The sequence below is a fragment of the Gymnodraco acuticeps genome, unplaced genomic scaffold (assembly GCF_902827175.1).
Source record: "Gymnodraco acuticeps unplaced genomic scaffold, fGymAcu1.1, whole genome shotgun sequence".
Classification (NCBI taxonomy): Eukaryota; Metazoa; Chordata; class Actinopteri; order Perciformes; family Bathydraconidae; genus Gymnodraco; species Gymnodraco acuticeps.
The window spans coordinates 2,841,597-2,862,803 of record NW_022990699.1 but is presented as its reverse complement, the minus strand read 5'-3'; the positions used below and the strand labels follow the sequence as shown (position 1 = coordinate 2,862,803).

At 40.8% G+C, this 21,207-nt stretch overlaps 6 protein-coding genes and 1 pseudogene across 9 annotated transcripts in view; all 7 read left to right on the top strand.

Moving 5' to 3' along the window:
- LOC117555816 (protocadherin gamma-C5-like) overlaps nt 1-21,207 on the top strand; it is a 248,914-nt gene that overhangs the window by 71,435 nt on the left and 156,272 nt on the right. The gene's annotated exons all lie outside the window — the stretch shown is intronic.
- LOC117555834 (protocadherin beta-16-like) lies at nt 51-6,419 on the top strand. The gene is made up of 2 exons (XM_034230850.1): nt 51-2,664; nt 6,393-6,419. The coding sequence occupies exons 1-2, from the start codon at nt 226-228 to the stop codon at nt 6,408-6,410; spliced, it is 2,457 nt and encodes an 818-aa protein (XP_034086741.1). The 5' UTR covers nt 51-225; the 3' UTR covers nt 6,411-6,419.
- Nucleotides 3,824-6,520, top strand: LOC117555826 (protocadherin beta-16-like). The gene has a single exon (XM_034230843.1). The coding sequence runs from the start codon at nt 3,945-3,947 to the stop codon at nt 6,408-6,410; it is 2,466 nt and encodes an 821-aa protein (XP_034086734.1). The 5' UTR covers nt 3,824-3,944; the 3' UTR covers nt 6,411-6,520.
- LOC117555837 (protocadherin gamma-A1-like) lies at nt 7,309-9,756 on the top strand. Its single transcript, XM_034230853.1, has one exon. It carries the CDS (start codon nt 7,309-7,311, stop codon nt 9,754-9,756), a length of 2,448 nt encoding a protein of 815 aa, XP_034086744.1.
- Nucleotides 10,861-13,526, top strand: LOC117555833 (annotated as a pseudogene).
- On the top strand, nt 15,066-17,716 carry LOC117555832 (protocadherin gamma-A2-like). The gene has a single exon (XM_034230848.1). It carries the CDS (start codon nt 15,254-15,256, stop codon nt 17,714-17,716), a length of 2,463 nt encoding a protein of 820 aa, XP_034086739.1. The 5' UTR covers nt 15,066-15,253.
- On the top strand, nt 18,616-21,110 carry LOC117555835 (protocadherin beta-16-like). The gene has a single exon (XM_034230851.1). The coding sequence runs from the start codon at nt 18,654-18,656 to the stop codon at nt 21,108-21,110; it is 2,457 nt and encodes an 818-aa protein (XP_034086742.1). The 5' UTR covers nt 18,616-18,653.

Sequence of the window (21,207 nt, the reverse complement as noted above, 5' to 3'; positions counted from 1 at the left end):
TTTTGGACTCTAAGCGACGCTGTTGGTTAATCTACGTTTTTCCAAAACATTATCACAAAGTCCCCTCCCTATGAGAGAAAAGGAGGTGGTGTGCACTTAGTGGGCTGATATCTGAGGGTAACACACTAGCAAGCATTTAAATCTCAATTCGGATAAATACAACCTAACGGATACGGGTCGTGTTTGTTTTGGTGCAGAGTATATTTTCCTATTTTTATTTTTGCAATGGCGTGTGGAATCTCTCCATACTCGCGATGCGTGAGATGGCACTTTGGCTGCGGACAGAAGTGGAAGCTACTGTTTTTCTTTCTTTATCTAATTCAAGTGGTCAGCGGACAAATCCGATATTCAATCCCAGAGGAGATGAAGAAAGGCTCCCTAATCGGTAATGTAGCACAGGACCTTGGTTTGGATCTGAAGAGGCTCCGTTCTGGGCGGGCCCGGATCGTGACCGGAGAAAACATCCAGTACACCGAGCTGAAGGCAGACAAAGGGATTCTAGTCGTGAAAGAGAGAATAGACCGAGAGCAGCTTTGTGGAGACAAAACCCCGTGCAGCTTCAGCTTTGAGGTGATTTTAGAAAACCCGATGGAGTTGCATCAAATTACAGTAGAAATAACAGACATAAATGATCATTCTCCCGCTTTCAAAAAAGATACTATCCGTTTTGAAATCAGTGAAATTGCCAGTGCTGGCGCTCGTTTTCCGTTGACGAGTGCAGAAGACCCAGATGTTGGTGTCAATGGATTAAAGGAATATGTTTTGACCGAGAATGAGCATTTTATAGTGAAACAAACCTCTAATGCAGATGGAAAGAAATACGCAGAGATGGTGCTGCAGAAGCCATTAGACAGGGAGACCAACCCTAATCTGTCTCTAAAGCTGATAGCTGTTGACGGCGGATCTCCGCAGAGATCTGGTACAGTAAATATAGATATCACTGTTCTTGATGTGAATGATAATGCACCTGTATTCAATCAGTCTGTATACAAAGCTACAGTAACGGAAAACGCTCCAAGAGATACTTACGTTACCACTGTTAACGCCAGTGACCAAGATTTTGGGTCAAATAGTATTGTAACGTATTATTTTTCAGACATCAGCAGTGGTTTTAGTAATTTGTTCATAGTTAATGAACAATCTGGTGTGGTTCTTATAACAGGGTTAATTGATTATGAAAAACAAAACAAATACGAACTCAGAATAGATGCAAAAGATCAGGGAGGTTTGACAGATTCCAGTAAAGTGATAATTGAAGTAGGTGATGTAAATGACAACTCCCCTACGATTAGTGTCATGTCCTTCACTAGCCCTGTGTCAGAAGATTCTCCTCCTGGTACAACTATTGGCATTATAAATGTGAAAGATCTTGATTCAGGTGACAACGGACAGGTAACATGTAAAATAGAACAAAATACAGTTTTTAAGATTAAATCTAATTTAAGAAATTACTACACTTTGGTAACAGATACTGTATTGGATCGTGAAAGTGTTTCAGAATATAATATCACTGTAGTTGTGACAGATGCAGGAAGGCCTCCTCTCTCGACAATAAAAAACTTTAATTTAAAGATCTCTGATGTGAACGATAATGCTCCTGCGTTTTCACAAAGTCTTTACAATGCGTTTATTGCAGAGAATAACTCCCCAGGTATTTCTGTTCTCACTGTGAGAGCTAAAGATCCTGATGAAAACCAAAAATCCCGTATATCTTATATTCTGGAAGATACTAAAATCTGCGGGTCTCCCGTTTTTGAATATGTTTCTATCAATGCAGAAAGTGGAGTTATACATGCAGTACGCTCATTTGATTATGAGCAGATCAAAGAGTTGGTTTTCGTAGTCAAAGCTCAGGATGGAGGCTCTCCTCCACTCAGTAGCAATGTGACTGTGAAAATACTGATCCAGGACCAGAACGACAACCCTCCTCAGGTCCTGTACCCAGTCCAGACTGGTGGCTCTCTGGTGGCTGAGATGGTGCCTCGTTCAGCAGATGTGGGCTATCTGGTCACTAAAGTGGTGGCTGTTGATGTGGACTCTGGACAGAATGCCTGGCTCTCCTATAAACTGCAGAAAGCCACAGACAGGGCGCTGTTTGAAGTGGGCTTACAGAATGGAGAAATAAGGACTATCCGCCAGGTGACTGATAAAGATGCTGTGAAACAAAGACTGTCTGTTATAGTGGAGGACAACGGGCAGCCCTCTCGTTCAGCTACAGTCATTGTTAACGTGGTGGTGGCTGACAGCTTCCCGGAAGTGCTGTCTGAGTTCACTGACTTTACACAGGACAAGGAGTACAATGACAACCTGACTTTTTACTTAGTGCTGGCTCTGGCTGTAGTGTCCTTCCTCTTCATCACGTGTTTAGTGGTTATTATATCAGTGAAGATCTACAGGTGGAGACAGTCTCGCATCATGTTTCACTCCAATCTCCCTGTGATTCCTTATTATCCTCCACGTTACTCAGACACTTTGGGGACAGGGACTCTCCAACACGTGTACAACTACGAGGTGTGCAGGACGACTGACTCCAGAAAGAGTGACTATAAGTCCGGCGGAGCAGGTAGTCAGAACGTGCTGATAATGGACCCCAGTTCTACAGGGACGATGCAGCGGATACAGAGTGGAAAGAGCATCCTGGATGAACCAGACTCTCCTCTAGAGGTGAGTTAGGAAAATATTGCTTTGCTTTTTGTCTCTGCGTACATTTTGTGCAATGATAAAGAACAGTTGAACACAACACGTCACTTTCAGTACCATAGACAGCCTGTTATACCTGACTCTCCTTTAGAGGTGAGTCAAACATAGCTTCGTATTTTTCGCCCCTTTGTTCTCTTAGTTTTTCTAGTTTCCTTTTCAGCACCACGGACAGCTTATTTTTCTTACACAACCTGATTGAAATGCTGTGTTTTAAACATTGCAAATATAAGCCTGTGGAAAGCAAATGGCTCCTGAATGATTTTCATTTGATATGTGTTATTTACTGCATTCTCTCTCAATGCGTTGTGAGGAAAGTAATGCAGCATCAGTAATGTTCAGCCTTCAGATGTGTGTGCAGTGCTCTGGCAATGTAATCATTGTTTAGATGCCATTTATTTTAGTTATACACATTTGGGAAACTGTTTCGTCACAAGAGCAGGTAAAACATACTCACGCTTGGAAAATAGAGATGTTGTTAGTGTGGTTTCCTTTAGCAACACATGCATTTTGAACAGTGCTGTGCAATGTCTTAAGTAGAACCAGGATCCTGCACTTTCATGATTGTGCTTTAGGTGAGTGATTTATAAGACCTTCAAACCGCTGAATCATTTTAGGGAGTCAATCAAACATGTTTCGTTTTTAAACATGCATATTTTTTGTAAATGAATACAACAATTGTATTGATTGTATATCCATGAAATATATATATATATATATATATATACATGTGTCTTCATGAAATATATATATATATATATATATGTGTTTGTTTTTTCTTCTTCGACCGTGAGCACTGTAGACAACTTTTATTACATTACTCATTACATTTTATTTTATGTACACATGTTCTCTTTCCTAAAACATATACTCAGAATCTGGTATTAAATAACATGTTGAATGGCCAAGTATTTCAATTTAACTCAGAAAAGTATATATTTTTTAAAGAATTTCCGAAATTATTTCTAGTTCAATTTGGCAGTTTCAGAGCTTTAGTGTGCAATGTGCTGTAATTGATGTTCAGCTTTTAGACTCTAAGCGACGCTGTTGGTCAACAAATGATATCCTGTTCTATGTCGTCATTCAGTCCATCCCTAAGCAGACTATGTGGAGAAGGCTCTCTGTGTTTTGTCGAGGTTTAGGGTTTAAAGTGTGGAGGACGTGATTAACCATCAGCAAACGGATATCAAAATTAGTTTTACCGTCTATTCCACTGGTTACAGATTTTTTTATTCCGTGTTGCCGTGATGGCATTGCGGGGATCTCTCACCTTATGCGCAAGACTGCCATTGTTTTATGGATTTCGACGGCAAATAGGACTGCTTATGTTGCTGCTTCACACGGTTAATATGGTAGGAGCGCAGATTCGTTATTCTATACCAGAGGAGATGAAGAAAGGCTCTGTTATCGGTAATGTAGCACAGGATCTCGGGTTGGATCTGAAGAGGCTCCTTTCTGGGCGGGCCCGTATCGTGACCGGAGAAAACATCCACTACACCGAGCTGAAGACGGACAAAGGGATTCTAGTCGTGAAAGAGAGAATAGACCGAGAGCAGCTTTGTGGAGACGAAACGCCGTGTAGTTTCAGCTTTGAGGTGATTTTAGAAAATCCTATCGAGTTACACAGAGTAACTGTTGAGGTTTTAGATATCAATGATCACGCTCCCAGCTTTCCAAATAGAGATAAGCATATCAAACTCGAAATCAGTGAATCTGCTGTAGTCGGAGTGCAGTTTCCACTGCAGAGCGCAGAGGATCTAGATGTGGGACAAAATGCGTTGCAAGATTATATTTTATCACCAAACGATAATTTTATTTTGAAGCAACATGCAAATCCAGATGGAAGTAAATATGTTGAAATGGTGCTTCAGAAGCCTTTAGACAGAGAGCTACATCCCCATCTGTCTTTAAAACTGATCGCAGTTGATGGAGGAACTCCCCAGAGATCCGGTACAGTAAATATAGATATCACCGTGTTAGATGCCAATGACAATGCTCCAATATTTAACCAATCTGTGTATAAAGCATCTCTGATGGAAAACACAATGAAAGGCACAAGCATTGTTTCAGTTAATGCCACAGACGCGGACAGTGGTTCAAATGGACTTATTACTTACAGTCTGTCAAAAACAAAAGGAAGTGCAGCAAATGTATTCAGTGTTGATGAAATCACCGGCATAGTTTCTGTGTCTGGGCAGATAGATTATGAAAAAGACAGAAAATACGAAGTGAGAGTAGAGGCAAAGGATCAGGGTGGTTTAACAGGAACAAGTAAAATTATATTTGATGTTGTGGATGTCAACGACAATTCCCCTGTTATAAATATTATGTCTTTTTCCAGCCCATTGTCTGAAGAGGCACATCCTGGTACTACGGTTGCTGTTTTAAACATAAAAGATGCAGACTCTGAAAAAAATGGGCAAATAAAATGTTCAATAGATGTTAAACTTCCCTTTAAGATAGAATCTTCCATAACAAATTATTACAATTTGATCTCAGATCAACACTTTGATAGAGAATCTGTCTCAGAGTATAATATAACAATAACAGCCACTGATATGGGCTCTCCCCCACTTTCTAGCTCAACAAAATTACATCTTAAAATATCTGATGTAAATGATAACGCACCTTTATTTAATACAAATAGTTACTCCGCTTACATAACAGAGAACAATTCACCTGGAGCGACTATATTTGCTGTCAGCGCGCGGGACTCTGATTGGAACCAAAACGCCAGAGTCTCTTATCTTTTAGAGGAAACACAAGTCAGTGGAAGTCCAGTTTCTACTTATGTGTCTTTGAACTCTGAAACTGGAGTTCTTAGTGCACTTCGTTCTTTTGATTATGAGCAAATTAAACAACTTCAGCTGGTAGTCAAAGCTCAGGATGGAGGCTCTCCTCCACTCAGTAGCAATGTGACTGTGAAAATACTGATCCAGGACCAGAACGACAACCCTCCTCAGGTCCTGTACCCAGTCCAGACTGGTGGCTCTCTGGTGGCTGAGATGGTGCCTCGTTCAGCAGATGTGGGCTATCTGGTCACTAAAGTGGTGGCTGTTGATGTGGACTCTGGACAGAATGCCTGGCTCTCCTATAAACTGCAGAAAGCCACAGACAGGGCGCTGTTTGAAGTGGGCTTACAGAATGGAGAAATAAGGACTATCCGCCAGGTGACTGATAAAGATGCTGTGAAACAAAGACTGACTGTTATAGTGGAGGACAACGGGCAGCCCTCTCGTTCAGCTACAGTCATTGTTAACGTGGTGGTGGCTGACAGCTTCCCGGAAGTGCTGTCTGAGTTCACTGACTTTACACAGGACAAGGAGTACAATGACAACCTGACTTTTTACTTAGTGCTGGCTCTGGCTGTAGTGTCCTTCCTCTTCATCACGTGTTTAGTGGTTATTATATCAGTGAAGATCTACAGGTGGAGACAGTCTCGCATCATGTGTCACTCCAATCTCCCTGTGATTCCATATTATCCTCCACGTTACTCAGACACTTTGGGGACAGGGACTCTCCAACACGTGTACAACTACGAGGTGTGCAGGACGACTGACTCCAGAAAGAGTGACTGTAAGTTCGGCGGAGCCAGTAGTCAGAACGTGCTGATAATGGACCCCAGTTCTACAGGGACGATGCAGCGGATACAGAGTGAAAAGAGCATCCTGGATGAACCAGACTCTCCTCTAGAGGTTAGTCAAATAATGTAGCTTTCTGTGACCGTTCCCCTCTTTCTGTGTTTATAGACATTGTTAGTGAAGTGCTGCATCTATATTCAGCACCATGGGCAGCATCTCTCCTCTCATTTGATATGAATACCGCTTCATTATTTACATTCAGAACTTTCCAAAAATATTCTTTCCACTTTTTCCCTCTTATTAATATGCTGATTTTTGGTTTTACATAGACAACGTTTTTTTAAGACGCATTTTGTTTTACCTTGTTCTTGTCATTTTTTAAACATGGTTTGCATGAGGCTGCTCTCCGTAGTCTGTTAACAAGTTTGAAATGGTGGTTGTGGTTTGCTCAGCACATGAAATGTTTTATTAACAATCAATGTGTTCCTTATTTAATCTCAATTAGTTTTACCAAGCCCCATGTTTTATATGTCCCATTGCTTCCCCAAATTAAATAGGATTGAAGTTGTAATTAGCTTGTGTTCATTTGAGTTACTTGTTCGGTAATTCTGTTTCTATTTTTGTTTATAAAGATTTAACTGCAAACCAATACATACATGATAATAATTAATTTGAGATGAATATGTATTTTATTTCACGGAATACTTGGATTACGTATTTTGTCATAGTTTGAGTATGCACCATTCAGATTTGATCAATCATTTAATATTTCCAGAATGTATTCTATGTTGCACGGTGTTACTGATTTTGGACTCTAAGCGACGCTGTTGGTTGATCTACGTTTTTCCAAAACATTATCACAAAGTCCCCTCCCTATGAGAGAAAAGGAGGTAGTGTGCACTTAGTGGGCTGATATCTGAGGGTAACACACTAGCAAGCATTTAAATCTCAATTCGGATAAATACAACCTAACGGATACGGGTCGTGTTTGTTTTGTTGCAGAGTATATTATCCTATTTTTATTTTTGCAATGGCGTGTGGAATCTCTCCATACTCGCGATGCGTGAGATGGCACTTTGGCTGCGGACAGAAGTGGAAACTCTTGTTTTTCTTTCTTTATCTAATTCAAGTGGTCAGCGGACAAATCCGATATTCAATCCCAGAGGAGATGAAGAAAGGCTCCCTAATCGGTAATGTAGCACAGGACCTTGGTTTGGATCTGAAGAGGCTCCGTTCTGGGCGGGCCCGTATCGTGACCGGAGAAAACATCCAGTACACCGAGCTGAAGGCAGACAAAGGGATTCTAGTCGTGAAAGAGAGAATAGACCGAGAGCAGCTTTGTAGAGACGTAACGCCATGCAGCTTCAGCTTTGAGGTGATTTTAGAAAACCCGATGGAGTTGCATCAAATTACAGTAGAAATAACAGACATAAATGATCATTCTCCTACGTTTAAAAGAGATACTATCCGTTTCGAAATCAGCGAAATTGCAAGTGCTGGTGCTCGTTTTTCATTGACAAGTGCAGAAGACCCAGATGTTGGTATCAATGATTTAAGGGAATATTTTTTGACCGAGAATGATCATTTTGTTTTACAACAAAACTCTAATGCCGATGGAAAGAAATACGCAGAGATGGTGCTGCAGAAGCCATTAGACAGAGAGACCAACCCTAATCTGTCTCTAAAGCTGATAGCTGTTGACGGCGGATCTCCGCAGAGATCTGGTACAGTAAATATAGATATCACTGTTCTTGATGCCAATGATAATGCACCTGTATTTAATCAGTCTGTATACAAAGCTACAGTAATGGAAAACGCTCCCAGAGATACTTACGTTACCACTGTTAACGCCAGTGATGCAGATTTTGGGTCAAATAGTATTGTAACATATTCTTTTTCCGACCTCAATAGTGAACTCGGTCATTTGTTTATGATTGATGAAAAAACTGGTCTCGTATTTATTAGAGGTCCTATCGATTATGAAAAAGACAAAAAGTACGAGCTCAGAATAGATGCAAAAGATCAGGGAGGTTTGACAGATTCCAGTAAAGTGATAATTGAAGTAGGTGATGTAAATGACAACTCCCCTACGATTAGTGTCATGTCATTCACTAGCCCTGTGTCAGAAGATTCTCCTCCTGGCACAACTATTGGCATTATAAATGTGAAAGATCTTGATTCAGGTGAAAACGGAAAGGTAACATGTAAAATAGAACAAAATGCACCTTTTAAGATTAAATCTAATTTAAGAAATTACTACACTTTGGTAACAGATACTGTATTGGATCGTGAAAGTGTTTCAGAATATAATATCACTATAGTTGTGACAGATGCAGGAATGCCTCCTCTCTCGACAAGAAAACACTTTAATTTAAAGATCTCTGATGTGAACGATAATGCTCCTGCGTTTTCACAAAGTGTTTACAGTGCGTTTATTGCAGAGAATAACTCTCCAGGTATTTCTGTTCTCACTGTGAGAGCTAAAGATCCTGATGAAAACCAAAACGCCCGTATATCTTATATTCTGGAAGATACTAAACTCGGCGGGTCTCCGGTTTCTGAATATGTTTCTATAAATGCAGAAAGCGGAGTTATACATGCGTTGCGCTCATTTGATTATGAGCAGATCAAACATTTGGTTGTCGAAATCAAAGCTCAGGATGGAGGCTCTCCTCCACTCAGTAGCAATGTGACTGTGAAAATACTGATCCAGGACCAGAACGACAACCCTCCTCAGGTCCTGTACCCAGTCCAGACTGGTGGCTCTCTGGTGGCTGAGATGGTGCCTCGTTCAGCAGATGTGGGCTATCTGGTCACTAAAGTGGTGGCTGTTGATGTGGACTCTGGACAGAATGCCTGGCTCTCCTATAAACTGCAGAAAGCCACAGACAGGGCGCTGTTTGAAGTGGGCTTACAGAATGGAGAAATAAGGACTATCCGCCAGGTGACTGATAAAGATGCTGTGAAACAAAGACTGTCTGTTATAGTGGAGGACAACGGGCAGCCCTCTCGTTCAGCTACAGTCATTGTTAACGTGGTGGTGGCTGACAGCTTCCCGGAAGTGCTGTCTGAGTTCACTGACTTTACACAGGACAAGGAGTACAATGACAACCTGACTTTTTACTTAGTGCTGGCTCTGGCTGTAGTGTCCTTCCTCTTCATCACGTGTTTAGTGGTTATTATATCAGTGAAGATCTACAGGTGGAGACAGTCTCGCATCATGTTTCACTCCAATCTCCCTGTGATTCCTTATTATCCTCCACGTTACTCAGACACTTTGGGGACAGGGACTCTCCAACACGTGTACAACTACGAGGTGTGCAGGACGACTGACTCCAGAAAGAGTGACTGTAAGTCCGGCGGAGCAGGTAGTCAGAACGTGCTGATAATGGACCCCAGTTCTACAGGGACGATGCAGCGGATACAGAGTGAAAAGAGCATCCTGGATGAACCAGACTCTCCTCTAGAGGTGAGTTAGGAAAATATTGCTTTGCTTTTTGTCTCTGCGTATATTTTGTGCAATGATAAAGAACAGTTGAACACAACACGTCACTTTCAGCACCATAGACAGCTTGTTATACCTGACTCTCCTTTAGAGGTGAGTCAAACATAGCTTCGTATTTTTCGCCCCTTTGTTCTCTTAGTTTTTCTAGTTTCCTTTTCAGCACCACGGACAGCTTGTTTTTTCTTACACAACCTGATTGAAATGCTGTGTTTTAAACATTGCAAAGATAAGCCTGTGGAAAGCAAATGGCTCCTGAATGATTTTCATTTGATATGTGTTATTTACTGCATTCTGTCTCAATGCGTTGTGAGGAAAGTAATGCAGCATCAGTAATGTTCAGCCTTCAGATGTGTGCGCAGTGCTCTGGCAACGTAATCATTGTTTAGATGCCATTTATTTTAGTTATACACATTTGGGAAACTGTTTCGTCACAAGAGCAGGTAAAACATACTCACGCTTGGAAAATAGAGATGTTGTTAGTGTGGTTTACGTTAGCAACACATGCATTTTGAACAGTGCTGTGCAATGTCTTAAGTAGAACCAGGATCCTGCACTTTCATGATTGTGCTTTAGGTGAGTGATTTATAAGACCTTCAAACCGCTGAATCATTTTAGGGAGTCAATCAAACATGTTTCGTTTTTAAACATGCATATTTTTTGTAAATTAATTTAACAATTGTATTGATTATATATCCATGAAATATATATATATGTGTTTTTATGAAATATATATATATGTGTTTTCATGAAATATATATGTGTTTTTTTTTTCTTCTTCGACCGTGAGCACTGTAGACAACTTTTATTACATTACTCATTACATTTTAATTTATTTACACATGTTTTCTTTCCTAAAACATATACTCAGAATCATGGTATTAAATAACCTGTTGAATGGCAAAGTATTTCAATTTAACTCATACAAGTATATATTTTTTAAAGACTTTCCGAAATCAACCATAGAGTTCAGTTTGTCTGCTTCAGAGCTGTAGTGTGCAATGTGCTGTAATTTATGTTCAGCTTTTAGACTCTAAGCGACGCTGTTGGTCAGTAAATGATATCCTGTTAAATGTCTTTATTCAGTCCACCCCTAAGCAGACTATACAGTGGAGAAGGCTCTCTGTGTTTTGTCGAGGTTTAGGGCACGAAAGAGACAACATCATCTCACAGACTTGCATTTAAAGTGCGGAGGACGTCATTAACCATCAGCAAACGGATATATCGAAACTAGTTTTACTTTCTTGTCCACTGGTTACAGATTTGTTTATTCTGTGTTGCCGTGATGGCATTGCGGGGATCTCTCACCTTCATATGCGCAAGACTGCCATTGTGTTATGGATTTCGACGGCAAATAGGACTGCTTATGTTGCTGCTTCACACGGTTAATATGGTAGGTGCGCAGATTCGTTATTCTATACCAGAGGAGATGAAGAAAGGATCTGTTATCGGTAATGTAGCACAGGATCTGGGTTTGGATCTGAAGAGGCTCCTTTCTGGGCGGGCCCGTATCGTGACCGGAGAAAACATCCACTACACCGAGCTGAAGACGGACAAAGGGATTCTAGTCGTGAAAGAGAGAATAGACCGAGAGGAGCTTTGTGGAGACGAAACGCCGTGTAGCTTCAGCTTTGAGGTGATTCTAGAAAATCCGATGGAACTGCACAGAGTAACTGTTGAGGTTTTAGATATCAATGATCACGCTCCCAGCTTTCCAAATAAAGATAAGCATATCAAACTCGAAATCAGTGAATCTGAATGTAGTCGGAGTACAGTTTCCACTGCAGAGCGCAGAGGATCTAGATGTGGGGCAAAACGCGTTGCAAGATTATATTTTATCACCAAACGATAATTTTATTTTGAAGCAACATGCAAATCCAGATGGAAGTAAATATGTTGAAATGGTGCTTCAGAAGCCTTTAGACAGAGAGCTACATCCCCATCTGTCTTTAAAACTGATCGCAGTTGATGGAGGAACTCCCCAGAGATCCGGTACAGTAAATATAGATATCACCGTGTTGGATGTTAATGACAATGCTCCAACATTTAACCAATCAGTGTATAAAGCATCTGTGATGGAAAACACAATGAAAGGCACAAGCATTGTTTCAGTTAATGCCACAGACGCAGACAGTGGTTCAAATGGACTTATTACTTACAGTTTGTCAAAAACTAAAGGAAGTGCAGCAAATGTATTCAGTGTTAATGAAAACACCGGCATAGTTTTTGTGTCTGGTCAGATAGATTATGAAAAATACAGAAAATACGAGGTGAGGGTAGAGGCAAAGGATCAGGGTGGTTTAACAGGAACAAGTAAAATTATATTTGATGTTGTGGATGTCAACGACAATGCCCCAGTTATAAATATCATGTCTTTTTCAAGCCCCGTTTCTGAGGAAGCCCTTCCTGGTACAACAATTGCCATTTTAAACATAAAAGATCTAGACTCTGAAAAAAATGGGCAAATAAAATGTTCAATAGATGTTAAACTTCCCTTTAAGATAGAATCTTCTCTAACTAATTATTACAATTTGATCTCAGATCAACACTTTGATAGAGAATCTGTCTCAGAGTATAATATAACAATAACAGCCACTGATATGGGCTCTCCCTCACTTTCTAGTTCAACAAAATTACATCTTAAAATATCTGATGTAAATGATAACGCACCTTTATTTAATAAAAATAGTTACTCCGCTTACATAACAGAGAACAATTCACCTGGAGCGACTATATTTGCTGTCAGCGCGCGGGACTCTGATTGGAACCAAAACGCCAGAGTCTCTTATCTTTTAGAGGAAACACAAGTCAGTGGAAGTCCAGTTTCTACTTATGTGTCTTTGAACTCTGAAACTGGAGTTCTTAGTGCACTTCGTTCTTTTGATTATGAGCAAATTAAACAACTTCAGCTGGTAGTCAAAGCTCAGGATGGAGGCTCTCCTCCACTGAGTAGCAATGTGACTGTGAAAATACTGATCCAGGACCAGAACGACAACCCTCCTCAGGTCCTGTACCCAGTCCAGACTGGTGGCTCTCTGGTGGCTGAGATGGTGCCTCGTTCAGCAGATGTGGGCTATCTGGTCACTAAAGTGGTGGCTGTTGATGTGGACTCTGGACAGAATGCCTGGCTCTCCTATAAACTGCAGAAAGCCACAGACAGGGCGCTGTTTGAAGTGGGCTTACAGAATGGAGAAATAAGGACTATCCGCCAGGTGACTGATAAAGATGTTGTGAAACAAAGACTGTCTGTTATAGTGGAGGACAACGGGCAGCCCTCTCGTTCAGCTACAGTCATTGTTAACGTGGTGGTGGCTGACAGCTTCCCGGAAGTGCTGTCTGAGTTCACTGACTTTACACAGGACAAGGAGTACAATGACAACCTGACTTTTTACTTGGTGCTGGCTCTGGCTGTAGTGTCCTTCCTCTTCATCACGTGTTTAGTGGTTATTATATCAGTGAAGATCTACAGGTGGAGACAGTCTCGCATCATGTTTCACTCCAATCTCCCTGTGATTCCTTATTATCCTCCACGTTACTCAGACACTTTGGGGACAGGGACTCTCCAACACGTGTACAACTACGAGGTGTGCAGGACGACTGACTCCAGAAAGAGTGACTGTAAGTCCGGCGGAGCAGGTAGTCAGAACGTGCTGATAATGGACCCCAGTTGTACAGGGACGATGCAGCGGATACAGAGTGGAAAGAGCATCCTGGATGAACCAGACTCTCCTCTAGAGGTGAGTTAGGAAAATATTGCTTTGCTTTTTGTCTCTGCGTACATTTTGTGCAATGATAAAGAACAGTTGAACACAACACGTCACGTTCAGCACCATAGACAGCCTGTTATACCTGACTCTCCTTTAGAGGTGAGTCAAACATAGCTTCGTATTTTTCGCCCCTTTGTTCTCTTAGTTTTTCTAGTTTCCTTTTCAGCACCACGGACAGCTTGTTTTTTCTTACACAACCTGATTGAAATGCTGTGTTTTAAACATTGCAAAGACAAGCCTGTGGAAAGCAAATGGCTCCTGAATGATTTTCATTTGATATGTGTTATTTACTGCATTCTGTCTCAATGCGTTGTGAGGAAAGTAATGCACCATCAGTAATGTTCAGCCTTCAGATGTGTGCGCAGTGCTCTGGCAACGTAATCATTGTTTAGATGCCATTTATTTTAGTTATACAAATTTGGGAAACTGTTTCATCACAAGAGCAGGTAAAACATACTCACGCTTGGAAAATAGAGATGTTGTTAGTGTGGTTTACGTTAGCAACACATGCATTTTGAACAGTGCTGTGCAATGTCTTAAGTAGAACCAGGATCCTGCACTTTCATGATAGTGCTTTAGGCGAGTGATTTATAAGACCTTCAAACCGCTGAATCATTTTAGGGAGTCAATCAAACGTGTTTTGCTTTTAAACATGAACATTTTTTGTAAATGAATATAACCGTTTTATTGATTATATATCCATGAAATATATATATATGTGTTTTCATGAAATATATATATATGTGTTTGTTTTTTCTTCTTCGACCATGAGCACTGTAGACAACTTTTATTAGTTGTCTACAGTGTTGTGAGGAAAGTAATGCAGCATCAGAAATGTTCAGCCTTCAGATGTGTGCGCAGTGCTTCTGGCAACGTAATCGTTGTTTAGATACAATGTATATTAGTTATACCAATTTGGGAAATTGTTTTTGGCACATGAGCAGGTAAAACATATTCACGGTTGGAAAAGAAAGATGCAGTTAGTGTGGTTTACGTTAGCAACACATGCATTTTGAACAGTGCTGTGCAATGTCTTAAGTAGAACCAGGATCCTGCACTTTCTAGGAGAGGGATTTATAAGACCTTCAAAGCGCTGAATCATTGTAGGGAGTCAATCAAACGTTTATCGCTTTTAAACATGCATATGTGTTGTACATGAAGATAACCATTTCGTTGATTATATATATATATGTGTTTGTTTGTTTTTTTTCGACCGTGAGCACTGTAGACAACTTTTATTACATTACTCATTACATTTTCTTTTATTTACACATGTTCTCTTTCCTAAAACGTATACTCAGAATCTGGTATTAAATAACATGTTGAATGGCAAAGTATTTGAGTTTTACCAAATAAAATGAGTTTTTTTTAAACATTTTCCGAAATTAAAATTATTTCTACCATAGATCAGATATTTAGTGTGGTATTTGCTGTAATTTATGTTCAGCTTTTAGACTCTAAGCGACGCTGTTGGTCAGTAAATGATATCCTGTTAAATGTCGTCATTCAGTCCACCCCTAAGCAGACTACACAGTGGAGAAGGCTCTCTGTGTTTTGTCGAGGTTTAGGGCACGAAAGAGACAACATCATCTCACAGACTTGCATTTAAAATGCGGAGGACGTCATTAACCATCAGCAAACGGATATATCGAAACTAGTTTTACCGTCTTATCCACTGGATACAGATTTTTTTATTCTGTGTTGCCATGATGGCATTGCGGGGATCTCTCACCTTCATATGCGCAAGACTGCCATTGTTTTATGGATTTAGACGGCAAATAGGACTGCTTATGTTGCTGCTTCACACGGTTAATATGGTAGGTGCGCAGATTCGTTATTCTATACCAGAGGAGATGAAGAAAGGATCTGTTATCGGTAATGTAGCACAGGATCTGGGTTTGGATCTGAAGAGGCTTCGTTCTGGGCGGGCCCGTATCGTGACCGGAGAAAACATCCACTACACCGAGCTGAAGACGGACAAAGGGATTCTAGTCGTGAATGAGAGAATAGACCGAGAGGAGCTTTGTGGAGACGAAACGCCGTGTAGCTTCAGCTTTGAGGTGATTTTAGAAAGCCCGATGGAACTGCACAGAGTAACTGTTGAGGTTTTAGATATCAATGATCACGCTCCCAGCTTTCCAAATAGAGATAAGCATATCAAACTCGAAATCAGTGAATCGGCTGCAATCGGAGTACAGTTTCCACTGCAGAGTGCAGAGGATCTAGATGTGGGGCAAAACGCGTTGCAAGATTATATTTTATCACCAAACGATAATTTTATTTTGAAGCAACATGCAAATCCAGATGGAAGTAAATATGTTGAAATGGTGCTCCAGAAGCCTTTAGACAGAGAGCTACATCCCCATATGTCTTTAAAACTGATCGCAGTTGATGGAGGAACGCCCCAGAGATCCGGTACAGTAAATATAGATGTCACTGTGTTAGATGCCAATGACAATGCTCCAATATTTAACCAATCTGTGTATAAAGCATCTGTGATGGAAAACACAATGAAAGGCACGATCATTATCTCAGTTAATGCCACAGACGCGGACAGTGGTTCAAATGGACATATTACTTACAGTCTGTCAAAAACAAAAGGAAGTGCAGCAAATGTATTCAGTGTTGATGAAATCACCGGCATAGTTTCTGTGTCTGGGCAGATAGATTATGAAAAAGACAGAAAATACGAAGTGAGGGTAGAGGCAAAGGATCAGGGTGGTTTAACAGGAACAAGTAAAATTATATTTGATGTTGTGGATGTCAACGACAATGCCCCAGTTATAAATATCATGTCTTTTTCAAGCCCTGTTTCTGAGGATGCCCTTCCTGGTACAACAATTGCCATTTTAAACATAAAAGATCTAGACTCTGAAAAAAATGGGCAAATAAAATGTTCAATAGATGTTAAACTTCCCTTTAAGATAGAATCTTCTCTAACTAATTATTACAATTTGATCTCAGATCAACACTTTGATAGAGAATCTGTCTCAGAGTATAATATAACAATAACAGCCACTGATATGGGCTCTCCCTCACTTTCTAGTTCAACAAAATTACATCTTAAAATATCTGATGTAAATGATAACGCACCTTTATTTAATAAAAATAGTTACTCCGCTTACATAACAGAGAACAATTCACCTGGAGCGACTATATTTGCTGTCAGCGCGCGGGACTCTGATTGGAACCAAAACGCCAGAGTCTCTTATCTTTTAGAGGAAACACAAGTCAGTGGAAGTCCAGTTTCTACTTATGTGTCTTTGAACTCAGAAACTGGAGTTCTTAGTGCACTTCGTTCTTTTGATTATGAGCAAATTAAACAACTTCAGGTGGTAGTCAAAGCTCAGGATGGAGGCTCTCCTCCACTGAGTAGCAATGTGACTGTGAAAATACTGATCCAGGACCAGAACGACAACCCTCCTCAGGTCCTGTACCCAGTCCAGACTGGTGGCTCTCTGGTGGCTGAGATGGTGCCTCGTTCAGCAGATGTGGGCTATCTGGTCACTAAAGTGGTGGCTGTTGATGTGGACTCTGGACAGAATGCCTGGCTCTCCTATAAACTGCAGAAAGCCACAGACAGGGCGCTGTTTGAAGTGGGCTTACAGAATGGAGAAATAAGGACTATCCGCCAGGTGACTGATAAAGATGCTGTGAAACAAAGACTGTCTGTTATAGTGGAGGACAACGGGCAGCCCTCTCGTTCAGCTACAGTCATTGTTAACGTGGTGGTGGCTGACAGCTTCCCGGAAGTGCTGTCTGAGTTCACTGACTTTACACAGGACAAGGAGTACAATGACAACCTGACTTTTTACTTAGTGCTGGCTCTGGCTGTAGTGTCCTTCCTCTTCATCACGTGTTTAGTGGTTATTATATCAGTGAAGATCTACAGGTGGAGACAGTCTCGCATCATGTGTCACTCCAATCTCCCTGTGATTCCTTATTATCCTCCACGTTACTCAGACACTTTGGGGACAGGGACTCTCCAACACGTGTACAACTACGAGGTGTGCAGGACGACTGACTCCAGAAAGAGTGACTGTAAGTTCGGCGGAGCAGGTAGTCAGAACGTGCTGATAATGGACCCCAGTTCTACAGGGACGATGCAGCGGATACAGAGTGAAAAGAGCATCCTGGATGAACCAGACTCTCCTCTAGAGGTTAGTTAAATAATGTAGCTTTCTGTGACGGTTCCCCTCTTTCTGTGTTTCGAGACATTGTTAGTGAAGTGCTGCATCCTATTCAGCAACATGGACAGCATCTCTCCTCTCGTTTGATATGAATAGCGCTTCATTATTTACATTAAGAACTTTACAAAATATTCTCTTTTTTTCCCTCTTATTAATATGCTGATTTTTGGTTTTACATTTTCTTTAGACGCATTTTGTTTTATCTTGGTCTTGTCATGTTTTTAATGTGGTTTGCAGCGAGGCTGCTCTCCAGTCTGTTAAAACCTTTGAAATAGTGGCATGGTTTGCTCTTGACCTGAATTGTTCACTAACAATATACGTTCCTTATTTAATCTCAATTAGCTTTACCAATCCCTATGTTTTTTATTTCACATTGCTTCCCCATATTAAATAAGATTGAAGTTGTACTTCACTTGTGTTCATTTGGGTTACTTGTTTGGTAATTATGTTTCTATTCGTTTATAAAGATTTAACTGCAAACAAATACATAAATTATAATAATTAATTTGAGATTAATAGGTATTTTTATTTGTATTCTACTGAATACTTGGATTACGTATTTTTACATAATTTGAGTATGCACCATTCAGATTTGATCAATAATTTAATATTTACAGAATGTCATCTATGTTGCACGGTGTTACTGATTTTGGACTCTAAGCGACGCTGTTGGTTAATCTACATTTGTCCAAAACATTATCACAAAGTCCCCTCCCTATGAGAGAAAAGGAGGTGGTGTGCACTTAGTGGGCTGATATCTGAGGGTAACAAGCATTTCAATTTCAATTCGGATAAATACGAACTAAAAAGACCACGGAAAGTCTCCTTATATACGTAGGACGCTCGGTGTCCTTTTTCAGGATACGGGTCGTGTTTGTTTTGGTGCAGAGTATATTATCCTATTTTTATTTTTGCAATGGCGTGTGGAATCTCTCCATACTCGCGATGCGTGAGATGGCACTTTGGCTGCGGACAGAACTGGAAGCTACTGTTTTTCTTTCTTTATCTAATTCAAGTGGTCAGCGGACAAATCCGATATTCAATCCCAGAGGAGATGAAGAAAGGCTCCCTAATCGGTAATGTAGCACAGGACCTTGGTTTGGATCTGAAGAGGCTCCGTTCTGGGCGGGCCCGGATCGTGACCGGAGAAAACATCCAGTACACCGAGCTGAAGGCAGACAAAGGGATTCTAGTCGTGAATGAGAGAATAGACCGAGAGCAGCTGTGTAGAGACGTTACGCCGTGTAGCTTCAGCTTTGAGGTGATTTTAGAAAACCCGATGGAGTTGCATCAAATTACAGTAGAAATAACAGACATAAATGATCATTCTCCTACGTTTAAAAGAGATACTATCCGTTTTGAAATCAGCGAATCAGCTAATGCTGGCTCTCGTTTTCCGTTGACGAGTGCAGAAGATCTCGATGTTGGGATCAATGGATTAAGAGAATACTTTTTGACCGAGAATGAGAATTTCGTAGTGAAACAAAACTCAAATGCAGATGGAAAGAAATACGCAGAGATGGTGCTGCAGAAGCCATTAGACCGGGAGACCAACCCGAATCTGTCTCTAAAGCTGATAGCTGTTGACGGCGGAACTCCGCAGAGATCTGGTACAGTAAATATAGATATCACTGTTCTTGATGTGAATGATAATTCACCTGTATTCAATCAGTCTGTATACAAAGCTTCAGTAATGGAAAACGCTCCAAGAGATACTTACGTTACCACTGTTAACGCCAGTGATGCAGATTTTGGGTCAAATAGTATTGTAACATATTATTTTTCAGACATCAGCAGTGGCCTTAGTAATTTGTTTACAGTTAATGAACAATCTGGTGTAGTTCTTATAACAGGGTTAATTGATTATGAAAAAGAAAAAAAATACGAACTTAGAATTGAAGCTAAAGATCAGGGAGGTTTGACAGATTCCAGTAAAGTGATAATTGAAGTAGGTGATGTAAATGACAACTCCCCTACGATTAGTGTCATGTCCTTCACTAGCCCTGTGTCAGAAGACTCTCCTCCTGGTACAACTATTGGCATTATAAATGTGAAAGATCTTGACTCAGGTGAAAATGGAAAGGTAACATGTAAAATAGAACAAAATGCACCTTTTAAGATTAAATCTAATTTAAGAAATTACTACACTTTGGTAACAGATACGATATTAGATCGTGAAATTGTTTCGGAATATAATATCACTGTAGTTGCGACAGATGCAGGAATGCCTCCTCTCTCGACAAGAAAAAACTTTAATTTAAAGATCTCTGATGTGAACGATAATGCTCCTGTGTTTTCACAAAGTGTTTACAATGCGTTTATTGCAGAGAATAACTCTCCAGGTATTGCTGTTCTCACTGTGAGAGCTGAAGATCCTGATGAAAACCAAAACGCCCGTATATCTTATATTCTGGAAGATACTAAAATCGGCGGGTCTCCCGTTTTTGAATATATTTCTATAAATGCAGAAAGCGGAGTTATACATGCGTTGCGCTCATTTGATTACGAGCAGATCAAACAGTTGGTTTTCGTAATCAAAGCTCAGGATGGAGGCTCTCCTCCACTGAGTAGCAATGTGACTGTGAAAATACTGATCAAGGACCAGAACGACAACCCTCCTCAGGTCCTGTACCCAGTCCAGACTGGTGGCTCTCTGGTGGCTGAGATGGTGCCTCGTTCAGCAGATGTGGGCTATCTGGTCACTAAAGTGGTGGCTGTTGATGTGGACTCTGGACAGAATGCCTGGCTCTCCTATAAACTGCAGAGAGCCACAGACAGGGCGCTGTTTGAAGTGGGCTTACAGAATGGAGAAATAAGGACTATCCGCCAGGTGACTGATAAAGATGCTGTGAAACAAAGACTGTCTGTTATAGTGGAGGACAACGGGCAGCCCTCTCGTTCAGCTACAGTCATTGTTAACGTGGTGGTGGCTGACAGCTTCCCGGAAGTGCTGTCTGAGTTCACTGACTTTACACAGGACAAGGAGTACAATGACAACCTGACTTTTTACTTAGTGCTGGCTCTGGCTGTAGTGTCCTTCCTCTTCATCACGTGTTTAGTGGTTATTATATCAGTGAAGATCTACAGGTGGAGACAGTCTCGCATCATGTTTCACTCCAATCTCCCTGTGATTCCTTATTATCCTCCACGTTACTCAGACACTTTGGGGACAGGGACTCTCCAACACGTGTACAACTACGAGGTGTGCAGGACGACTGACTCCAGAAAGAGTGACTGTAAGTTCGGCGGAGCAGGTAGTCAGAACGTGCTGATAATGGACCCCAGTTCTACAGGGACGATGCAGCGGATACAGAGTGGAAAGAGCATCCTGGATGAACCAGACTCTCCTCTAGAGGTGAGTCAAACATACTAGCTTCGTATTTTTGGCTCCTTTTTTCTCTTTTTGTTTCTCGTTTCATTTTCAGCACCACGGACAGCTTAGTTTTGTTACAAAACCTGATCGAAATGCT

Bases quoted from the DNA above. Each gene is read 5' to 3' on its own strand.
- LOC117555832 (XM_034230848.1), top strand. From the start codon at position 15,254: ATGATGGCATTGCGGGGATCTCTCACCTTCATATGCGCAAGACTGCCA.
- LOC117555826 (XM_034230843.1), top strand. From the start codon at position 3,945: ATGGCATTGCGGGGATCTCTCACCTTATGCGCAAGACTGCCATTGTTT.
- LOC117555837 (XM_034230853.1), top strand. From the start codon at position 7,309: ATGGCGTGTGGAATCTCTCCATACTCGCGATGCGTGAGATGGCACTTT.
- LOC117555834 (XM_034230850.1), top strand. From the start codon at position 226: ATGGCGTGTGGAATCTCTCCATACTCGCGATGCGTGAGATGGCACTTT.
- LOC117555835 (XM_034230851.1), top strand. From the start codon at position 18,654: ATGGCGTGTGGAATCTCTCCATACTCGCGATGCGTGAGATGGCACTTT.